Source organism: Alligator mississippiensis, chromosome 1 (assembly GCF_030867095.1).
Source record: "Alligator mississippiensis isolate rAllMis1 chromosome 1, rAllMis1, whole genome shotgun sequence".
Classification (NCBI taxonomy): domain Eukaryota; kingdom Metazoa; phylum Chordata; order Crocodylia; family Alligatoridae; genus Alligator; species Alligator mississippiensis.
Window position 1 is genome coordinate 75,960,443 of NC_081824.1, and position 23,230 is coordinate 75,983,672.

General features: G+C 39.3%; 1 protein-coding gene and 1 long non-coding RNA gene across 5 annotated transcripts in view; one reads left to right on the forward strand and one right to left on the reverse strand.

Moving 5' to 3' along the window:
• Nucleotides 1–22,180, forward strand: part of LOC109285549 (uncharacterized) — a 53,693-nt gene extending 31,513 nt beyond the window's left edge. The window contains exon 3 of the long non-coding RNA XR_002093327.2: nucleotides 22,056–22,180. This is a non-coding gene — a long non-coding RNA (uncharacterized LOC109285549). The remainder of the gene's footprint in view (nucleotides 1–22,055) is intronic.
• Nucleotides 567–23,175, reverse strand: CNR1 (cannabinoid receptor 1). Of its 4 annotated transcripts, none has more exons than XM_059731878.1 (4): nucleotides 23,052–23,175; nucleotides 21,868–22,059; nucleotides 18,640–18,818; nucleotides 567–6,398 (listed from the first exon to the last, which is right to left on the reverse strand). In XM_059731878.1, exon 4 carries the CDS (start codon nucleotides 6,332–6,334, stop codon nucleotides 4,916–4,918), a length of 1,419 nt encoding a protein of 472 aa, XP_059587861.1. In that variant the 5' UTR covers nucleotides 6,335–6,398; nucleotides 18,640–18,818; nucleotides 21,868–22,059; nucleotides 23,052–23,175; the 3' UTR covers nucleotides 567–4,915. The 4 variants fall into 4 exon arrangements, with proteins under 4 accessions (XP_059587861.1, XP_059587860.1, XP_059587862.1 ...); XM_059731877.1 differs by having other exon boundaries at nucleotides 18,669–18,818; nucleotides 23,052–23,174; XM_059731879.1 differs by lacking the exon at nucleotides 18,640–18,818.
• Between the last annotated feature and the right edge of the window lie 55 nt (nucleotides 23,176–23,230).

Below are 23,230 nucleotides of genomic sequence, written 5' to 3' on the forward strand. Positions count from 1 at the left end.
TAAAACAAGGAAAAGGTCAGTAGAAACACCTGAATTTCCAAAAAACCTTCATCTGATTTGCAAAAACTCTTCAGAAAGAACCTGCTTAGTCATAATTGCAGGTTTTGTGTTTAATTTGGGTGTTAGTGTCAGAAAATTGATTTGATCCTTATTGGCATCTTAAAATTTCTTGTCAGGGAACTTGCTTAGGTTTTTAAATAAATCAGGGAACATTTTGTCTGATTTCCTTCATGCTTTACAGGAAAACTCTAGTGTGCCAGGATTCAAGAAGAATAGTTAAGTTTTTGCAGGTACAAGACAAAAATTAGCTATATAATTAAATGAGAGAAACAGTCTTAACCATATTTTCTCCCTTTTGTCTCCATACCAAAGGCAAAAACATAAAATATGTAGTCCACCCTTAAAGAAATCCAAATACAATGACAATCCATGAAGCTTGAGAAATACTGTATAGAAAAGTGTCAGACAAATGTATTAATAAGATGTACAGCTCTAGATTGTGGATTGAGATGGCATCACAATGCAACTTTCTCAGCAAATTTTGAAAGGCAAAAATAACAGAATACTTTTTCCTTGAATAAATAACAGTTTAATTACATTATAGAAATAAAATATGATATGGTAGTAATACATTGGAAATATTACAGAAATACTATTCTGCTACTGGTAGTTAAATGGTCAAAGCTAGTTTTAATGACAGTCTTACCAGTACTTGTGTACAAAGTATTATACAAGTTGCTAACAGGAATATATTGCAGCAGCTGCAAGGATGTTACCAGCTCAAACAAACATCTAATGATACAATATTCTTCTAAGAGGAAGTAATAATGTTAGATTTACAGACTAAAGAATTATGTTCTCCACTTTGAAACATTGGAAATAAAAAGCTCAGGTAATCCAATTTCTTTACTTCATATTATCAAAAGGAAAGACTTCCCTTTCTTTATGACATTGCATCCCAAGAGACCCTGTAAACAGTTTATTTATAAGGTAGCTTTTCAGATGTCACAGCAACTTCAACATTTGTCCTATTCTAAAATTACAGACTTTTGAGGCCACTGCTTGTACAGCTGTCTTTTCATTATTATTATTATTATTTTTCACTTATTTACATACATTCAGCCCAAAAAACATTAGAAAAAATGTTCTATCTTATGGCAGACATTTTCATCAGAAGGCCAGTGCAAGAAAACTTTGATAGTGATTGCACAGCACTGAGGAGATAATATACAAATATACAACTAAACTGTTGAGAACCTAACTTTGCACGTGATACGGATGGTCTCATTTATAGATATATAACACTTAAGAGTTGATAAATACACAGAACTGTAACTAGAGTTATTCATTTTGTGAGGTTGTGGGTGGCTGTGAAATGCTATGTAGGTTGGCTGTGCTATCACCAGAAGAAAGTGGGCAGTTGCAAATTAGGATTACCTAAAGCAGAAATGTAAGTACAGCTAATCTAGGAGCAGTAATTGATAATCTAATTAAATAATAGTTATAGCTCATGTATAGGTTGTAGGGACATATTTGCCACCTCATTTAATGAATGCATTTTTAAGTTGACAAACACTTCACAGAGCTTTTTAGAAAACTCCTATGTAAATGAAGGTATTCAATGACACATTAAAACATCACAGAATGCTATTTCTTATTATATCAGTAAGCACCAAGTTTAGTGCCAAGACAGCCCCATTGCCCCATGTTTTGTCATGTAAAGTTTAGAACTTGAATGCACAACAGAAATCTATAAAATCTGCATTAAATTCACAAAACGACAGTTTAAAAAAAATGGCTCTTAAAGTACCTTTTAATTTGACAATTATGTTTTCCCTAACAAACTGCTTTGGGATGAGCAGGTTATATTTGGAAAGGGAAAAAAAAGCTTCTATAATTAGGGTTCACTAGCGATCAAGCTAATCGTTGTTCTTTTACAGAGTACAGAGTGCTTCTCACCTTCCACCTCTCAGGGGGTAAAGTGTCCTGACATGCCCACCAAGTTAAATGGGAGTGGTAGTAACTCTGCACCTTGCATGATTTGACTCTTAGGATGAGTCACAAGTCTTAAAGTGATGGGCTAGAATCTCTCCTGTCTGGTACCTTACATAGCTATTTATACCTGTGCATGGCAGGAGAAAAATGCAACTGTTCTGATTTGGATTTCACACAAATGCAAATGACTAGGCATGGAGTTAGACCTTTGACGCTCTGATCCGTGCAGGGCCCTAGACAGGCAAAGGGCCCAAGGGGCCTCTATGTAATGTAAGCTCCCCCCACAACCCTGGGGAAGGCTGAAGTTGCCACTAGGTCTTTGAGGGCTATTGGCTGCTCTGACCTGCACCCAAATACCAGAGCTCTAAAAGGGTCACTCCAGAAGCTTGGGATCACCATAGATCCAGCTGGGCTCCCCTTCCATAAGCAACATGACCAAGAGCTGGGTATGAGACATATGGCCTATGGAGCCATTTTCCTTCAGCCAAGTGGGTTCCTGGGGGACCCAGGAATTTGGGGTTATGGCACCTTTGGTGGCAGAGGGCAAGTGATGGCTGTGCTGACACAGTGCTGCTTGCCTGCTGCTGCTAGGTCCGGCTCTAGCCCACAAGGATCTGGTTTTTGGGCAGGGTGAGTTTGACACCCCTGCCCTAGAGCATGGAGGGCTGGATGGCAGCATGGCCTTTATTACACAAATACTAGGACAAGAGAGATCCTCCTATCCTGCCTTGGTGAACCCTTGAGCTGATAACTGGCTTAAACTAGTCAAAACAGGAAACAAGACAAAGCCAATGGTACTTGCCAGTAGGGAATCAGACTCAATGCATTTTATTCAGAATGAGCATTTCCACACCAGTGCGATTGTTTCATGAAATACTAAAATCCCCAGTTTTAGAGAAATTCCATCCTAAAATGGAACTGCATCTTTGAATCTACAATTTTTCTTTCTTTGCCTTATATTTAAAGGTTTCAGGCTTCCATTGTCTTTTGTACCCTGTTTAACAGTGAGATGCAACTACATTTCCATTAGTTAATTTTAGAATCACAGAAAATTAAGGTTAGAAGGGACCTCAGAAAGTCATCTAGTCCAACCCCCTGCTCAAAGCAGAACCATCATGACTAGACCATCCCAGCTAAGGCTTTGTCTAACTGGGTCTTAAAAACTTCCATGGATTGAGGTTCCACAACCTCTCTGGGTAACTTGTTCCAGTGTTTTACTACCCTCCTAATGAGAAAGTTTTTCCTGATATCCAACCTAAACTTCCCTTGCTGTAACTTGAGACTATCACTCCTTGTTCTGTTATCTGCCACCACAGAGAACAGTCTAGCTCCATCCTCTTTGGAACCAAGGACTCAAGTAATACTCAAGGACTTTAAGAATAATTTTTTTTTTTTTTTATCTTCAGCATTCACAATGTGTTTAAAGTACTGTAAAACACTGATTTTCAGTTGTCTATTTTTGTTCATGGCTTGTTTTGCCTCCTGCTAAACCTTGTGCTAAAGCAAAACCAAAATGCTGTTTCCTCTAATACATGAATAAGTCTCCCAATATGGATTTGCTAGCATGTTCTGAATTTTAAAACCAGTTAATTTCATAACTAGTCAGGTGGAAGAGCTCAGTTTTAGAAACAGAATTCATGTGCAAAGCACGCAACAAGAAATACAGCTTACGTTTGGTCATAGTTTCCTAGCCTAGTAAAATGACTCACACTTATTTAGAATACATACACATGCACACATTTTTGTGCACGTGCACACACACATACATGTACACACAGATATTTAATACTATACCCGCTCACACATAATAAAAAAGTCTAATCCTGGCAATACTTCCTCCTTTTTTTAGTAATGACTGGAGTTTGGCATCTCAGGCTTTGAATCTGTTTAATCTGGATATAGGAATGCAAACACACGTCAAATATACATCAACTGCGCAGTGATAACATTACACAATGAGTCTGACACATGCTGTCTTGAGAAGTCCAGTGATAGCATGAGACCAAAAACAGTTGCCAGCTAAAGAAGCCAATATCCAGTACCTTCTCTTCTCAGTGTTCATATTCACATGTGCCCAAGAGAAAGGAAATAGTCTGTATAACAATAAATGTCTTTATGTTTATACGCAGTGGTATTTAAAAGTCTGAACCAATGCATTCCTTGCACTTACATACTTCTATATTCTCTTGTTGCTGTTATTCTTTACACCCTCAACAAAATTAATGGGGATTTCTAATGTCAAATAATTTTAGTAGAAGAAACACAAAGCCTTTCCTCTAAGTCCACAGAAGACCACTAAAAGTGTAAATTCCCAAAATAACTCATAGGAATTTTTCAAATACAGTTAAATGTTTTCAATGGGGTTTACATAACACATAATTCACATTTCCACATAAGTCTACCTTATCACTTTTTTAATTAGACAAATATCAATAACACATAATAAAAACAGCATACATTTCACAGGACAACACGTTTTACAAAACTGCTAAAACTCAGTACTGCCGCTTTTTTGGGGAAAAAAAACACCTCAAAACTTCTATTACTTACAGACATTTAATACATTTCACATTGCAATGAGAATTATGATTACAAGGCTTTTTCTTATTTGATGAAGTTGTTTTATGATGTCTTAGTTTTCAATTAGGTTTCGCCATTTTTTAGCACAAACTTCTTAAGATTTTGCCAATTCCATATTTTCTATACATTCTTTCAGCAATTTGCTCTTTATTATTCAATCAACATTTTTAAGTGAAAATTGTTTTGTTTGAATCCCTAATTGTAAAACTTGGAGAGTTGGCTGATGGCAATGATTCTTAAAATGATCAGTAAACTTAAAAATGTTACAGATGAGGGAACAAACACTTTGAGTCTTTTTTTGAACTAATTTCTTTTCTCAGAATGTTGAGAGGTATTTGACTTACAATGCCTCTGCAGTTGTGTCCGTGGAGACAGACATGGTCACTTTGGCGATCTTAACTGTGCTCTTAATACAGCTTTCAGCAGCTCTGTGAACATTACCTGCATTGTTGGCATGCTTGTGTTGGCAGTCAGACTCCATACTGTTATCAAGAGGCTGTGCAGTCCCTTCACAAGTTGGAAACATACTCCGGAAAGCATGCCTCAAGTCCTTGCTCCTTAGAGCATAGATAATGGGATTCACTGTTGAATTCATCAAACAGAGCATGCTACAGAATGCGAAAACAGTCTTAATGAGCTTGTTCATTTTCCCAAAGACATCATACACCATAATTGCAAGTAAAGGGCCCCAGCATATGATTAAAACCACCAAAATAAGGACCAAGGTTTTGGCTAACCTGATGTCCATACGAGTTTGATCAGGTCTAGTGATGTGTACCTTACCATCCTCTGTAGTCTGAATTATTATGCTTTTTTGAGTGCCACGCTGAATCATTCTGACAGCATGGCTGTGAGCCTTCCACAATATATACATATAGGCATAGACGATGAACAGCAAGAGCACACTGGTGACTCCAATCCAGAACATCAGATAGGTCTCATCAATGAGAGGGAATATGTCTGAACAAACAGAATTGAGCTTCTTGCAGTTCCAGCCAAGCAGAGGAAGGACAGCTATTATGATAGCTATGGTCCACATCACACAGAATGCTACAACAGCCTTTGGTCTGGTAACAATCCTTTTGTAAGCTAATGGCCTGTGTATAGATATGTACCGGTCTATTGCAGTAAGGAAAAGGCTGCCTACTGAGGCAGTGAATGAGGCTGTAACTCCACCCAACTTGAACAGAAAAACATTAGGACTGTCTTTCCGATGGAAAACATGGAAATCGACAAAACTGTAGACAAAAATTACACTGCCCAGGAGGTCAGCTACTGCCAAGCTCCCAATGAAGTGGTAGGAGGGCCTGCACCTGAGGCTTCGGGAGTGCAGGATAACACAAAGCACTAGAAGATTCTCCAAAACGGTGAAGGTGCCCAAAGTAAGGGACAGCACTGCAATGGCCAGCTGCTGACTAGGGTTTAAAATCATAAAACACTCCATATCCATGAAGTTCTCTCCACACTGTATATTCTCATCATTATCCTTGAAGGATAGGGACTTGTTGTAAAATTCTGTAATATTGATCTGATCCGATGGAATGATACTTAATAGGGGATCATCTCCTGCCGTCATTTTTTCTTGGAAAGGATCACCCCTGAAGGAAGATAATGGGAATTTCTGTGGATAGTATCCTGGCTTGGAGGCCATGTCACCTTTAATATCTTCGTACTGGATATCGTTGGAACCCACGTAAAGCAGATCTGTTGTAATTGTGCGGAAAGTCGTGTCTGCGAGGCCATCTAGGATTGACTTCATAACCTCAGTCTTGTATTATATAGACTTCAGAGAGACTTGGGAAAAAAATACGTCTTAGGAAATCCTAAAGGGAAAAGATCAAACTAAATTAAGATAAATGGAGAGATCACGTCTACAAACAACTTAGCTGAGATGTGTCAAACAACATTTATCTTCTCCTGTCCTAAATCCAATTGAGCCTATGCCACCTCACTAGTCAGAATGAGTCAGAATGATCATTTCAAAACAAAACATCTAAAATACACTGAATGGCTATACACTAATAAGTGCCTGAATAGTGGTGGAAAATATTCCATAGAGAATAGTTTTTATTTTCTATCATTTTTTTTCTCAATAGCTTCACCAGAAATGTGGGTTTTTTTTCTAATTTTGAATGGAGGCATCCAATTTCAAAGACCTTCGTCTACCAATATTCTTTAGATGTTTCCATGGGGCAGCACCAATTGTCATTGCAGAGACTGCCCTAAACAGAATTATCATCCTTATCCTCACCAGCATCAGTGTTTTGATTTTGAAAGGTTCTGAGAGTTTGAAAATCTAAATGCATGGAAAGAATGAAGAAGGAATCGATCAATCAAGACTCCCATGTAAATACATGTTTCATTGTTCATCTTGCATTCCTATATATGTCCATCAGTAATCCAAGCTAGGGTAGCAAATGCACACTTGCTATTCTAAAATGTTTTATTTACAGATATATGAATTTGAAGCAGTCAGATTTTCATTATTCTGTTACTTTTTTATGCTAAGCTAGTCAAGGGAATTAAGATGGTCAGAATCCAGGGAAAAAAGAAAAAGAAGGATATTCTATACAAGCTCTGTCTGTCATTCCAGAAAGACCAAGACTGTCTATTAAACAAATACAAGTGAAATAGTTAATAGCAAGATTTTGATTTGGATCAGTAGTCTGAAGTGTTAACACCTCTTAGAGGTGAACTGAAGCACTTTACACAGGCGCTAGACCTATAGGGCACTTCCATACATGCGGGGAGCCTGCTCCAGCGTGCTGGAAATTCACTGCATTGGAGCACACTCCATTAATCATATCTGCTGGAGCACATAAGTTGATGTGCTCTGGCAGCCCTGTGCATCATGTGTATCAGCAATGCAGCGTACCTCTGTACTGAGCAAATGGAGGTAGTGCGCTCTTCACTCAAACACGTTCCATGTGCTTTAGTTCAAAGCGCACAACCACCATTTTCTCAGTGCAGCGACATAGTGTGCTGCTGATACATGTGATGTGCAGGCACTTTAATTAGTACAGCTTGCTAATTAAAAAATGCCTGATGCCGTGTCAGGAGCACATGTAAAGATGCCCATAGGGTCTGATTCTCATTTATACCATGACCCATCTGCTCTACTTGGATAGCACAAAGGGGCCCTAAACACTTATGTAAAGGGCCCTTCTTACTGACAGAGCAGAAAATAAAAATCAGAGCCATTGTTTCTCTATATCTATATGAAGTTGTAATCAGACATTTAAATGGTTATTTCAGCAACTGTAAGAGGGTCTGTTTTTAAATGGAAGTTTAAACTCTGAAGAAGTTGTCCTAGCCACTAGCAAATTGCTAATACTGTGTAGTCGTGCCTTGACTTAATCTGATCACTTTGAAGCTGGCAATAAAACAATTAGAAAATGCGCAAGAGATTAGCTGACAAAAATCCAGAGAATGTAATTACTTCGACCCCTTAATGAGGGGAGTTGCCCATTTAAAACACATCTGCTCAGTTTTTCTTTAAAACAGGGTTGGTTTTCTTTCTCATGACAACACAAACACGTAAAATGACAGGAAACACAGAAACTCATTTAGCTAGCCAGGTATTTATACTGCACTTACGCTTTCCTACCTGAGCACTTAGGCCCTTGTCCAAAATCTACTGATATCAATAGGTGTCTACCTATTGATTTCAGCGGGCTTTGGATGGGTTCAGACTCCAAGATAGCCAATGTCAAAGGTAGGATATGCATCTACACTTCCACAGAACACTGCAGTCTTGGTGTTGTAAATATGGTGAAAGAATACATGTAATGCTCAATATGAGACTATAACATAATAGAAACTGGCTATGTGACATCTGTTGCTTTGTACAGGTAACTTATCTGGACAAGGTCATAAAGTTAGAAAACAGATACTCTTATAACAGATTGAGTAATTTAAATTCTGAAGGTCTGAGTAGGGAGCAATGGCGGAGGCAATGGTAAGGGAAGCAAACTTTCCTGAAGTGCGCACTGAAATTGAATTATCATAATCTGACATGCAAGGCATCATTCATCCAGAAGGTACTTGACAAGTGTTCACAGTAGATTTAGCATATTCTATACATTATAAAAATGATTTAGAAAATTAGCATATGTCTAATTCTGAAGTTAAATGTGGTAACTTCAGCAGAGCATAGCAATACCAGAAACAATTTAGCACAAATGAAGAAAATCCTGTTCATTTAAACCTTTATTTTTTTTCAACTAACTTGAGAGATTAAATTTCTCTTAAAAATATATATTTTATAAAATACAGATGATAACTGTAGTAACTAAAATATTCAGTTGGAATAATGCTCGTTTCTGTTATAGGGAAGACAACAGTTTTAACATTTAAAGCTGAAGCACAAAGTCAAGAAGATTGTGTTTGAGTCAAGATTTTAAATTTTTATGCAACTGTGCACTTCTACCAGACAATCAAATTACTATGGAGACAGTTTCTGCTACAGTCACATTAAGTATATATTTTTTCAGCATAAAGTACAGCCTTGGTTCATATCTTACCTTTGTTTGAAATACAAATGGAAAAACATGTATTTCTATGTGCACTTTCCAAGGTGTCAGTAGTGAGTTGTGTGACAATACCACTATACATGCATATGCTATGCTAACAGCATGGTTAATAGGATCATGAGTGGCAAATCCTACTTGGCAAATCCTACTCTGAATTTCATTTTTTTTGCTATTTCTATATTTAGATTATTACAGTAATTTCCACCTTATTGTCTTTGCATAGAGAGTTTTCTTTAAGAGTACTTTGGAGTTCATTAGTAATGTAGTTTAGGCTTTTGGGGATGCAGCTGACATTAATTTTGTTTTTGTTTGCTGCTGGGAATATCATAATTGGAAATCTCTAGCAGTATCTGTGGATGCACCTATTAAAATAGCAGTTGATTTTTATTAAAGTTGCAGTAAAACAGCCATTCCAGTGCTGCTGAGTTGTATTTTCCTGGGGTTTAGCTTGGTCTAATATAGGTGGTATGTTATCCTCAAATTGCAGCACTGATCTATATTTAACCAGTTGGAAATACTCCTCATTGTCAACTGGTGAAAACAGTGTCAAAGTTTATGGCTGTAGGGCTATGTACATGTTGGTGTTGTGTGATGTCCAGAAAAAGTTCAATGCTAACTCCACAAATGGGAAAAACTGGTAGTATCGCTGACAGCAGTTGGAAGGCTGAGAGGACTGATAATAAGTTATGTAGTCACCTACTTTCAAGCAGTTGGTTTAAATGCAACACAGACGAGTACTGAAAGAGACATGATCACCTGGTGATGATGATAAAAATAATAAATATGGGGATTTAAATATAATTTCCTAGCAGATGAGAGGCTATATTGCAAAAATCACCAGCACATTTCGGGCGTTGTCAGCAAATTCAAGTGTGAAACAAGGCTTTCCAGTTCAGCTCAAGTCCCTCTAGGACAGTGCAGAGACATGCTGGTGAGGCAGTATGCAAAATCTTGTATTGCTACTTCCTGTGCTGTCTGAACCTATTCTGAAAATAGAGGAATTCAGTCTCCAAAGCTCTTAGCCTGGCACCTTAAATGGGCTTTTTATGCTCACTTTTTAAAATGGAAAAAATGATTAAAGGTGAGCAGCAGACAAACACTGGTGCTGACACTCAACATTTTAGTGCAGTTGTGTAACTATGAGCAGCCAGTCACGGTAAATAATAAATTCTATTTCCAGACAAAGGTTGAACAATTAACACTTAAAACTAATCAGGACTTCCTTTTTTTCTTTCCCCAGCTGCACACTACTATAGGCTATATCACTCTTTCCACAAACCTGTGGCTTTTGTCTGGCACTGCCAAAGAAAATGTACAAAAGCGCCTGCCACTAGGTGTAGCTTTTGCAGACATATTGGTTATTTATCTTTTGGTGACTTTGTTTAACAATTCTTTTTTTTTCCCCACCTGCATTATTAGGGCTTTATTGTGCAAGATGATGAGCACCCACATCTTCTACTACAAGTTGTGGAGACTCAACACTCTGGAGGACTCAGCCTATAAACAGCTGAATTATTAAAGTGCAAGGAGCAAATCTTGCTTCTGCCCCTGGCTCTGCAGCTATAGAAAACCTGTTAGAAGACCTCTAGATGCTACTAAAATCCATAAACTAACAGCAGTAGTTACTGCAGAATGCCTGACTGACTCACTCATGGTTAGCACAGAGGAGGATTATCTCTCTCCCCAACCCTTCTGTAAGTCTGCAGGCAAGGCCTATTCACTTAGGGGAGAAGACCTGGCCTTCATCACAGCAACAAGTCTCTTATTACTTGAGGCAGGAAAGTTATTGAAGTTATCACCGTTATCTACAACAGTTGCATTTTTAGTTATATTTTTCAAAGTAGGATAATCTACAGAGCAATTTTAATAACTTAATAAAATAGTAAATACTTGAATTTTTTCTTCAAAAAGTAGTTACGAGGACTATGATAATGTTACTGAAAGTGGCTATAAACGCACTGGAACAAGTAGTCAAAATCAAAAGGGAAAAGTCCTAAGGGTCAAAACAAATATAATAATAAAAATAATAATGAGGATTCACTGGGTTCCTTTTTAAGATACTTGGATTTTTATTTTTATACCCTACTTCTATGATATCAACTGCTAATTAAGCATAGGTCAAAGGGCAGCAGGGTACAGATGAACGGTAATTTGTATACAAAAATCATATACTGCTCTTCATCTTAGGCTGTGAGAACTTTGGGTCAGGAATTGTATCTTATGTACTCAGACAGTGCTCAGCACAATAGGACCTCTACCTCAACTGGATCAAATGGATTTTACCATGGTAGAAATTACAATAAGTAGAGACATAGGATCTAAGAGTAAATGATAGCTTAAATGAGTTAGAACTGACCTAGAAAAGTTAACATTTATATTGCTAATAATTCTCTTGTCTTATACGTTAGTGAATAATATTGCTGTCTAGAACATAATTAAGGTTTCCAATCCTGACTGATGACTTCAAAAATGATCACTGAAAATTATTTAATTACATAAAAGGTAGGATAGTTTCTAGCTGTGGTGGGCCAAAATCATCCCTGGTACAAGTAAGTGCAACACCTACTGAAGTCTCTGGACCAAATTCAGTTTTGATGTAATTCACTTGTGCGTTTATCATTGGATGTAAACTGGTCTGAAACCAGAGCTAAGTGGTTATTATTAGTGTTATTACTCAAGCAAAGGGTAGGGCAGGGTGATCCCTTAGGGTGGAAACAGACATCGTCCAACATCTCTTTTGTGCCACTATAAATGTTTTTGACGTCGATACCCTTTTCTGCATCACATGAAAGGAAAACCACCTGTGCAACAAAGGGTGGTAATAGCATCTGCCATGGTACTGAGGCAGAGATCTATTATCTCTGTGGCAGAAGCGTACAAGCAGTCCAAGCTGCTTGCCTTCTCCTGCCATCCTGGCAGGTGTGCTGGAGGCTTGAGGGGTCCTCAAGCCCCCAAAGCACTTTCCCCACTTAGAGAAGCACCCCAGGGAATCTCAGGCTGCCTCTTCATAAGCAGAGAAAAATAGAGGTTCCCTGCTTAGTAAGATTCAGAGAAGGGCTTTTCTTCATCCAGTCAGACCCATGCCCCAGGTCTGGTTGGGCAGAGAAAAACCCCACTTTACCCATCTCAGTCAGACCCATCCCCAGTGATCGCTGGGAATGTGTCTGGCTGGTTGGGGAAAGCGGGGATGCCTTGCACCATCAAAGGTGTGTTTTGCCCAATGAAAAATAATCAGCTGTGCCATGACACAGTGTGCCATGTTGGTTGGGAACACGGATTCATCAAAATCAAAGCTTTCTGTGGGGATATATGCACCAGATTTGGCAAGGATGGATCCTCCGTCAGAAAAAGAAGCTATGCCTCACTTCCAAAATGGCCAGTCAACAGCACTCACCTAGGATGCAGGAAATTAAGTTTGGAGTCACTGCTGGGCCTGCTACAGACAGAGGACCTGATTGTCATTCTGCCCGGCCAGTTGAGTGTACTGTCCACTCAACTATTCTGAAATGGAGTTCTCCTGTTGCAAGTATTCCACTTTAAACAAATAATTAAGTATCTATTAGGTTAGAGATAAAAGACACTGATTTCAGAGTCCAGTGATTAGGACTTTGACCTAATGTAGGAAATTGAGGTTCAAGTCCCTTGTACAACTAATGTAGACAGTGGAGGGCAATGAAAATGGTTAGGGGACTGGGGCATATGGCTTGTGAGGAGAGGCTGAAGGAATTGGACTTATTTCGTCTACAGAAGAGAAAACTGAGAGGGGCTTTAACAGAAGCCTTCAACTATCTGAAGGGTGGTTCAAAAAAGGATGGTGCTAGACTGTTCTCTGTGGGGGCAGATGACAAAACAAAGAGAAATGGTCTCAAGTTGCAGCAAGGGAAGTTTAGGTTAGATATCAGAAAAATTATCTCACGAGGAGGGTAGTAAAGCACTGAAGCAGGCTACCCAGAGAGGTTGTGGAATCTCCATCCTTGGAGGTTTTGAAGACCTGGCTAGACAAAGCCTTTGTTGGGATGATCTAGTTGGGGATGGTCCTGCTTTGAGCAGGGAGTTAGACTAGATGACCTCCTGAAGTCCAATCCAAACCCAATTTTCTATGATCCTATGATTATATGACACAAATTAGGGTCTCCAACATTCCAAATGAGTGCCTCACAGCTGAGCTATTCATAGGGGAAGTTGTTTCAACTTTTTCCATGGAAAACTTCAAAATGAAGAGTTCCTATATAGAACAAGATATGTTCTGAAATCTCTAAAATTTGTGACAGAATTTTTTTCCCACCCAGCTCTAGACAAGATGAAATAATATAAGAAATGCCATACAAGGTCAGAACACTGGTTCCTCCCACCCACTATTCTGTACCTCACAGCAGCAGAGTAGATGCTAAGGAAAAGAGTGTTTTTGTAGGGCAAATCCAGACTGATCTGTTTCCTGCTCTTCCTCTCTTACAGCATCCAGGGGTCTTGGTATGGTTGCAGCCACACTATCATATTTAATACCTAGTGATGGACCTATTGGACATTAATTTGTCCAATCCAATTCTGAACCTAAAGTATTTTGTTGCAAGGAGTTCCAGAAGTTAATTACATACTGTGTGAAATCTCTAATTTCACTCTATGTCCTCTAATTCTGATATTGTGAGACAGTAAACAGTAAATCCCAACTAAGGTAATAAACCTGTAACTGAATACTATGTAGCCAGAACCTTGGGTCTGTGCCACACCCCCTTAAGTCACTAGGGATTCACATGGATGCAGATTCATCTACAAATCTAAGAGACCAATTGGAGGAGGACAGAGGCCCTAAGTATGACTTAAGTTTGTTTTAGACTGCATCTCTCAAACTATAATGCAAAACACTTTGCAAAGGTAACACAAAAACCAAATTGAAATAAAAAAAGAAAGCAAAGGAAAGAAAGTTGGCAGGGAAGAAAGGGGAGAAAAAAACAAATTCTAAAAGTAGATGGAGACTTGAGAGGGAGCAGAGATACAGAATAGCCATACCAAGGGGCAAAAGATGTACAGCAAAAGGCTGACATACCAGTAGCTTTAGGATTGTGCAAAGGCACAGAAGAAGCCACCACTGAACAAACACAGGAGAGAAGAAAAAAACAATGGCCCAGATCCTATTCCTCTTCCAAGATGTCTCAGTTTTTACCATCTTTGGTCCAAAAATAATGTGTTTAACATCAGGACTGGTGCCTCAAAATTGAGATTCTCTTCCACCCAGGAACACACAACTCTACCAAATGGGCAAGCTGGTATGCCTTCAGAGGTTGATCCTACTCTGTTCTGTGAAAATGCATCTCTCTCCTACTTTCCCATGGCATAAAGTTACATGCTTCCATCATTATGTGCTCAGAGGGAAGATGTCTCCATAAATTAGCATGTCTAAAAGGCAGTGAGAAGGAGAAGGCCCAGCCACTTTTTATGCAGCTTAGTGCTTTGGGTACTTCCACAGGAAGTGGGATACCTAGGTTCTGGCAGTGCCAAAAACACCCCCTGTTCTTCCTGATGAAGTTGTCCCTCGAATGGAAAGGAATTTTGGCTAGATTCATTCAGGCTAGAAGAAAATATGCAAGATGGAAGTTGACTAGTCAGCTCAGTGAAGAAGGCACTCCCCTAGGAGAGGAGGAGTCCTGGCTTCTGCCCCCCCAGTACTGTTTGGACATTTTGCATTATATAGTAAATAGGTAACATGTATAAACAGCATTGGGAGCAGAAACCAAAACCTAGAGCTCTCTCCTTCCTAAGGAGCGTACCCTCCACACTGGGCTGTGGAATCAGGCCTCTGGCCTGTTCTTCCAGTCTCCTACTTCCAGACCAATGCCCTAACCAGAAAGAGGTGGCTGGGCTTTCCTGTTCCTTATTCTATGCAAAGGTCTCAGCTTCACTTAATATGTTTCCTCGCCCCCCACCTGTGGAACTAGAGACTCAAACCAACTGTGTGCACTTCTCAGGGAGACTATTCATTTGGAAGAGCTTAGGCAAAGGTAGACATTGCATTGGCTGTTCTGTATTGCTTCTGTGCATATGCAGTCACCCACGTTTATTTGCCCATGCCACATTCTCTATGCTTTACCCTAGGCAAAATGGAGATGCATAAAGAATCTTGGCATCTTTGTGGAGTTTTGTGGATGTTGCATGGGATGGAATAGGAAGGCTTCTGTTTATAGACATACATGCTAGAAGCCATATACATGCTCCTGCTATGTCTTAGAGGTGGAACAAGAGCTGGGAAATGTCCACTAAAGTTTAAAGATAAGGCCATTGAAAGTTTAAAGACAAAGAGCATAGTTTTGAGTGAGAATACAAAACGTACATGGAGCCATCTGAGTTGTTTGAAGATGCCCTAATATGATTACTTTTGTATGGACAAGTGAGAAGCTGGGTAGCAGCATGCCGTACATGCTGGAATCTGATAAAATACTTCAAAAAAGCCGAAGATGTTTTCATTTGAGAAGATTATGTATTGTTTGTATGATGCCAACAATATGCTACAAGATATAATATGCAACAAACTTTTATGAGGTCATGGGTTAGGATTTCAGCAGAGGTAGAGCTGAGACTGTAGCATGAACAGAACACATACAGGGAGGTGGCTCCAACGCGCTGTAATTACAGCACGTTGGACCAGACTCAGTTAATCGAGTCTGCTAGAGCACAGTAATTCCCACACTCCAGCAGACTCCAGCATTACATGCATCAGCATCCGCATGCTGAAAAATGGTGGTAGGGGCACTTTAACTGAAGCTGGTTTGACGAGCTTTAGTTAAAGCGCCCCCACCACCATTTTTCAGTGCAGGGACACTGAAACACATGATGCTCTAGGCACTTTAATTAGCACAGCTCTCAAAGCCATGCTAATTAAAGCATTTCCCTCTCCTCCCCTCGTGTCCCTCCCTCCCCGGAGGATGTCCATAAATGCCCAATGACACCAAGCTTATGGACAACGGAAGCAAGTAAAAGTCTGGACTCAAGAGGAGAGACAGAAGAGATGGATGTGTTCGGAGACGTTTTTCTATCTCAAGAGAAGCACTTCTGTCTTAGAAACATTTAGCTAAGAAAGTTGAAAATTCAAAGTTCCTTTTACCTACTGAGGCAAAATGAGTAGAAAAACAACTGATCAGTTGAAAATATTTTTTAATTTTGACTTGTCAGTGGAAAATTTTTGTTGAGCAAAGTGTTCCAAAAATCAACATTTCAACAACATTTTAATTAAAAAATATTTTTCTGCATTTTTCAATGAACACTAACACTGCTAGGTGCAGGTGCTAAGTACAGCTACTAGCACTTACCTAAATGCTAAATACAGAAAGAAGAGAGTGGAGTGGCTTTGAATCATGTGAGGCTGTACAAAAGACGGGGCTTAGCATAGAGAAGGTGGGATCACCAAATGCAAAGAAAGAGAGCCAGCTGATTTGAAGGAGCAGAACTACAACAAAAGGAATCCAGAGACTCCTGAAATGGCTCAGGTGGATGAAGTGGTTTACAATGTGAAGTTAGGGAAAATAAAAAGTAGTACGAGTAATTAATCACCCAGAAGTGAATGGTACCAAGTGGCCAGAGCAAAATTCAAAACAAAGAAGGTCAAGGACCTTATAGCTATGGGACATGGATTTGGAGAAATTAAGAAGGAAAAAAACCCAAACCAAAAATACTTTATTAAGAGAGGGAAGAGTAAAGATAGAATAGTAAGGGAGTCGAGTACCACAGAACATTTTCAAGGAAGTCTTTTCCCACCCCTCCTTCCCATCCCCAGAAGAGCCACACACTGATTAATAAATACAGAGGTGATCAGCAACAGATTTTACATACCAATTTTGCCAGATGCAAAATACTGAGTGGTGGGGCTGTAGCAACCATTATAGGAGAAGGATGTGTGTGGGTTTGGGGAATAGAAGGGCAAGTGAATAAGTGGTTTTGTAACAGAATGTGGGCATGTCTACACATTTATTAAAGCAGCTGTAGTTACTGCTTGATGAAGTACTAACTAAATGCACAGTAAGTGGAGTTACTGTGTACTAGTGCTGGCAAATGCCTTTTTAGGTGATGCTACTGTGCAGTAGCCTAATAATACTTCACAGTAGTGTATTAGCACTGCTTGTGCTGTGACGTGCTACTGCGCAGTGTTATTAGGCTGCTGCGCATGAAGCACCTTGTGTAGACGTGCCCTGTATGTTGTCATCAAATGGGAAGGGAAGTGGAAAAGGTATCAATAGATGGAGCTGTAGGAATGGAGAGGATATTAGCACAAGTTCTAGGGTGCAGACAGAAGTGATAATTTGTGTTTAGATTTAAAGAAGGAAAACAGACATTTTGACTGGCCAGGGAAAGCTTGGTAGGTAAAGAAAAGAAGTAACGGTATGAAAGAGTTTAAGGACTACTAGCAGCTTCTGAAATTAATGAGGACAGACACTATACTTCTGAGATGTTATAAGGTGAAAAGTATGTGATGGTATTTCATGTGAAAAGTATCTGATGGTATTTCATGTTCTCGTAATGGATCTGAAGATTGGGCAGATACTGTTGTTTTTGGAAGGACAGGTTTGTACACTGTTCGTTTGAAGGTCCTTTTTTAATCTGCACTTAAACAGTACAGGAAGAAATGAAGGAGTAAGGTCAGTAAACAGGACAGGGTTATAAGTATATAAATTGACACAAGGGACACAAGAGGTGGAAAGGGTCAAGGAAGGGTGGTTTTGAACAGATCAGATCAGAGACCTTACTGACATCAAAATGACTGGGGAGAAAAAAAATGAAGTATAGGGTACATATCTGAGGGGTGACTAAGAACAAAGGATGTGCAAATATAAACATGGATGGTCTACACAGGGGATATAACAGAATTGGAAAAGGGAAGGCAGTGACCTAAGGACAGTGCCTAGAAATCCTACTGGACACCTACAACATAATATGCTTTCAGCTCTAGTTCACAGGAGCCCACCTCTTTCGGAAAGTATTATTACATCATCTTATATTGACCACGCTCAGAAGTTAGTACTGCAAGTAAATGTGTCATCTCATATTATCAATATAAGTCAAGAACTCTTGGTAGGATATAGGATGTCAGGATTTAAATACTCCATTTAAAATATGGAAAGCGTTTTACAGGTTTTGAGGCTGTCTGGCTTTTTACAACATTTTAAATAAGCTCAGATAATTTTCTCATTCTTCACTTCAGAATATAATGACATTCATATATACTGCCCTCAAATACACAAACAACTTGTGAAATTATTTGCTAGCATATTAAGCCACTACACCAGATTGCTTGGCAATGGTGCATGTCTTTGAAATGAGCAGATGCTTTTCTTTATAAAAAAGAAAGGAGAAAGAGAAAAAAGAGAAAAGAAGAAAGAGAAAAAATAAATTACAGTAACTGATATTAGTTAATCAGAATCCCAAAATGCAGACGTACATCCTGCCAGTAAATATATCTGACGATTTTTTTTAAAGGTAAATAAGTTTTCATTTAGAAATGAATTAATATAACTGTACACAAATATATACACAGATATACACGCACATTCATAGTATGTCTATGTGAAGTCTTACAAATGCTGAAGAGGTGTGTATCATCCGTAAACCCAAATTCCTGGTGCCAAAGGGTTAGTAGACAAGATAAGAAATAATAAGTGTATGTAAAATACATGTATGCGAAATATCTGCTGCACACCACTCTAATGTTTCCCTTACACAGCCTTCCTGGAAAAAAGCAAGAATCTAAAATTAGTATATCCACTGAGATCCTGTAAAAAAATATTTATTTTTAAACTCCAAACCCATTTTACATCATTTTTCAGTTACATATATACTCTGCACTTGAGTACTGCATTGTGTTAAACAGAGGCAGAATTGGCTAAAAATAATGATTCCTAACTATAGCAGGCACATTTCACATATTCACCAAGGGGAAACAAACAAAACAAAAAACTCTGAAAGGTTTCCTAAAAGGCAGGTGTGAAAATTACTCCAGCGGGGGCTGAAATAGAATTCATAGTATTTCCTAATCAACTGCTTCTGCTCAGTACTTTTTAGCGAGTAAACATGGTTTTCTCAACAAAAATGAATACACACAGTTAGAGATAAACTAATACAAAATCATGTAAAATCTGATCATTTGTAGCCATAATCTGCATAATTAAAACAAAAGCTTTACATATTGAGAGTCTGGTTATGCCAATAGCTTGACACACATCTCTGCAATAAAATTTGGGTTAAATAATGCAATAGCAAAACAGATACTGTACATTCATTCCTACTGCAAATGGAACAGCTAACTTGTTCAGAAAAAGGTGTGAACACTCCCCTGTTCCCATTTACTTCAATGGGACTAGGATCAAGCTCAGTTGTTACATATTCATAACGTTCTCCTATAATACACAAAAACATTATGATAAAAAAATATCCAATCTCAACTTGTTAATTGAACTCTTTTTATATGCAACAAGGAACTTCAGAAAGAAAAGTTATTTCCAAAAAGAAATTCATTTACAAGCAATTATAATCATTTCACAGAAATGGATCCAATTTAGTAACAGTGATCAGGAGCAAACACACACATTCAGAAGTTCTTGTCTCACCAACAGTAATTCTGTGTGCACCTTTTAAACTAATTCAATGCCAGTTCACACAGGGAGAAGTAGAAGAGAATACTGACAAGCTAGAGGGCAAAATCCTATCAAGTTTTAACTTTCTATTAAGAACAGAATGTCATTGCTGCTTATTCTGGCACATTTGCAGGCTTGCTTTTGAGTACTAGGGCCTGGCATACATTTCCACTATAGATAGTCAAACAAGAGCAGCCTTGTTGTGATTAAAAGGGTCTATTTCCCTCTGCCTTCTGTCTTCTGTGTCCATCTGCACAGCTGCTTTGAACTTGGCCAAATCCCAGTGTTAGGGTCACTTACAGTACACATTTTAAATCAGCAGCAGACTGTACAATTTCTCTATGATTGCAAAGGAAATATCTAGGTTTTCACTTAGATGGCTGGTGAATGATTTTTCATGATATTCATCATTTTGGATAGTCTGAAATATTGGGAGAACTGCAGCAAAACATCTCCATAGACATGTACCATTTCATGAGGAGAATCAAATAAAGGCAATATAGTCATGCACCAAAAAAATGAAAAGAAAATCACTGTGGATAAAAATGAATTCTGCAGATGCACAGAAATCTGATTGAATCACTAGCAAAAGGTCACATGGTTTGCATTTTCAAAGTTACGCAAATCACTTTCTAAATGTACAGAACTTTTTTTCTATAAGAAATTAGTTAGGTGACTGGAACTGAGTGAATGAAACAGACCTGTGGAGTCAGGAATTAAAAGAAATTTGTAAAATCCTTAGGCAGAGCTAATTGAATATATAGGTTGGCTTGGATTTCTACTTGCCTTTTAATCTCCTCACCAATCTCTTTTCAATAAAAGGAAAAGGCATCAGAGGACTCACTCTCAAAAACGTAACAACAGCACCAAAATGCTCAATTCTATCACAGTTTGCGAGCTTTCCATAATGACCACTTTAAAGAGTCAGAAGGATAAAAGTAGGAAATGATTTTTTAAAGAAGTTATTCCACCTTTCAAACTTTAATTGCCCAACTAAAAAAACTGACCACAGAAAGACTGGCACACATTGGTTGGGACATGTCATCCGTTTAGCAAAGCTTGGTGTCCTTTATGCAATTATAGTTAACTAAAGAACAACAGCTAAGATCAAAGCTTCAAATAATTTACTCTCTCACTAATATAATCCTGGTTCCTATTCTACTTGGAATATTGCATGGTATTTTTAAGTCGATGTTTTATGTTACTGGGAAGTGATGAGGTAAATTTCTAAAAAACAGTCTTTTTCTTTACTTAGCCAACTTTTCCCCCGAAGCAAGAGAAGCCTGCTGGCTCAGAAAAAGATATTTTGCTCTTATCAATCTCATTTTTAATGTTTTTATTGAAATTGCTCTGCCTCTCATTCCAAACACTAGCATATAATGAGGCAAAGATATGCCTGTATTTGATGCTTGCTACACAGCCAATTTGAACCTCAAGTAAATAGAGAAAATTACACGTTCATCTTTTGAACTATGTAAAGATGTTTCATGCTTTTCTTTTCCAGTGAACTTAAAAGACTCTTTTCTGCATTATAAAAATTCTTCCACCACAATCAGTGACGCTTTTTTTTTTTTTTTTTTTAGAGAAAAGGGGAAACTTTTGCAAGCTGTAATTATTAGGTATAATCTGAAAAAAATTAACAGCTCTCAACTAATTGTTACACTTTCAACAGTTTCTATTATTTGAATATTATTAAAGAGAAAAAAATATCATTGTGGTCTTCTGCCTAGCCTATGTAGATGCAAATCTCAATACCACCACTGACAGACAATATACTCCTTTAGGAAAAGGTGAACAATAAGACTGAACACGAGGGATATACATAAGGAGGGGAAAAAACCCACTTTCTCACATTTAAGACTTTTGCAAAATGCACTCAACAAGCAATTATTTCATAAAACAGAAAAGCACTCAAAAAGACAGATTGTTCAGATCTAGTTCATAAATTTCCCTAACTCTACTGAAATATACTACAGCGGATCAAAGCTGTTAGCACGTTCTTGTAATTTCAGCAAGTGATCCTTACAGCAATTTTTTTGGAAAAGGGGGAATATTATGGAGCTCATCTTCTTCACACCATTTTACTTCTATTAAATCAAAGCATTGCAGTGAAGACCTTCACCCATCAAACACACAGCACATACCTTATCCCGGGGTGTTCTCTATGAAGATTAGCGGATAGCTTTGAAACAAAAACATGTCCACTTACAGCAAACCCATTTGATGACTTGTAATAACTCCTCACAATCCGAAGGTTTATTCTGACGCGCACAATATGATTTTTTTTTTAAATGCCTCACTGATTTGGGGGTTTGGGGTTTTTTTTTTTCAGATCTCTGTTTTAAAAAAGAAGAAGAAGAAACCTACTGAAATATTCACCAGATATCAGATGCCTAACGTTTAGAGGTGCAAAAATCTAGAACTCTTGGTTCCAAAATGATACCTTTTATTAGACCACCTGAGAAATTGAAAAAAAAAAATATATATATATTTTTGTTAAAGGTTGAGAGGCATCTTTACTAAACACCTTTCCATACAGACTCACAAGTGGTCCTTTATTTCAGCTAAAACCTCAATAGTGGAGTTTGCAGGGGAAAAGTGCAGGGAGGGAAGGGGGGGGGGGAGGAAGAAGAAAAAAAAAATCAATAAGAATGTCATCCATTGTAAATTACCAGTGGGTGAGGATTAGAAGAGAAACCCTATGTCAGACAAAGTCCTATGGGAAGCTAAGAGGTTGATTGCTCTGCCAGCTCCCGTATGGAGAAGAATAGATATACGTTAACCATAAAGCAACCAGTCCTTAGCACCTATGGGGTGCTTTCTTGTCAGGAGCAACACCCCCCAATCTATTCAGTGCACATCTATCTATCACAGGAAAAAAGAAAATGGAGAGAGAAAAATGTCCAGGCGGTAAAGCCTGCCCCAGAGAACACGCCTCGACCCTGCCCTGCGCGACCGCGCTTAAAACCTGCCCCGCACGACCGCGCTGCAATGGTCCCCATCAACCTCAGGCTCAATGGCTGAAATCCCAGGGAAGAAATAACACCCCGAATAACAACAGCAACAGACCCCTCGGAGCACCCGAGCCTTGCAGAGGACCCGGCCGAGGAAACGCATCCAAGGAGCCCGAGACCTGACCCGGCTGCTGCCCGCCCGCGGCCCCGGGACCGGGACAGCGCCCGCCCCTGCGCTCCGCCCGCGCGGCTCCCTCCAGCCCGCCCGGGAGCGCCCACAACAAGTTGCTCCCGGCGCCGCGAGCGCGGGGCAGCGGCCCCCGCGCGCACACACACACGCGTGCGGACGCGCGCCCAGCCCGGCGCTGCCCTACCTCCGCCTGGCCCGGCCGGTCCGTCGGGGCGCGGGGCGATGCGCGGCGCTGCGGCTCAGCCAGGCGCTGTCCCACGGGCCAGCCCCGCCCCGCCCCGCCCCGCCGGGCCCGAGGCCGTCCTAGGCAGCGCGCGGGGGGCGAGCCGGAGCCGCCACCTCCTCCGCCTCCACCTCCTCAGC

Coding starts and splice junctions, on each gene's coding strand:
- CNR1 (XM_019496893.2), bottom strand. CDS start 6,334: ATGAAGTCAATCCTAGATGGCCTCGCAGACACGACTTTCCGCACAATT.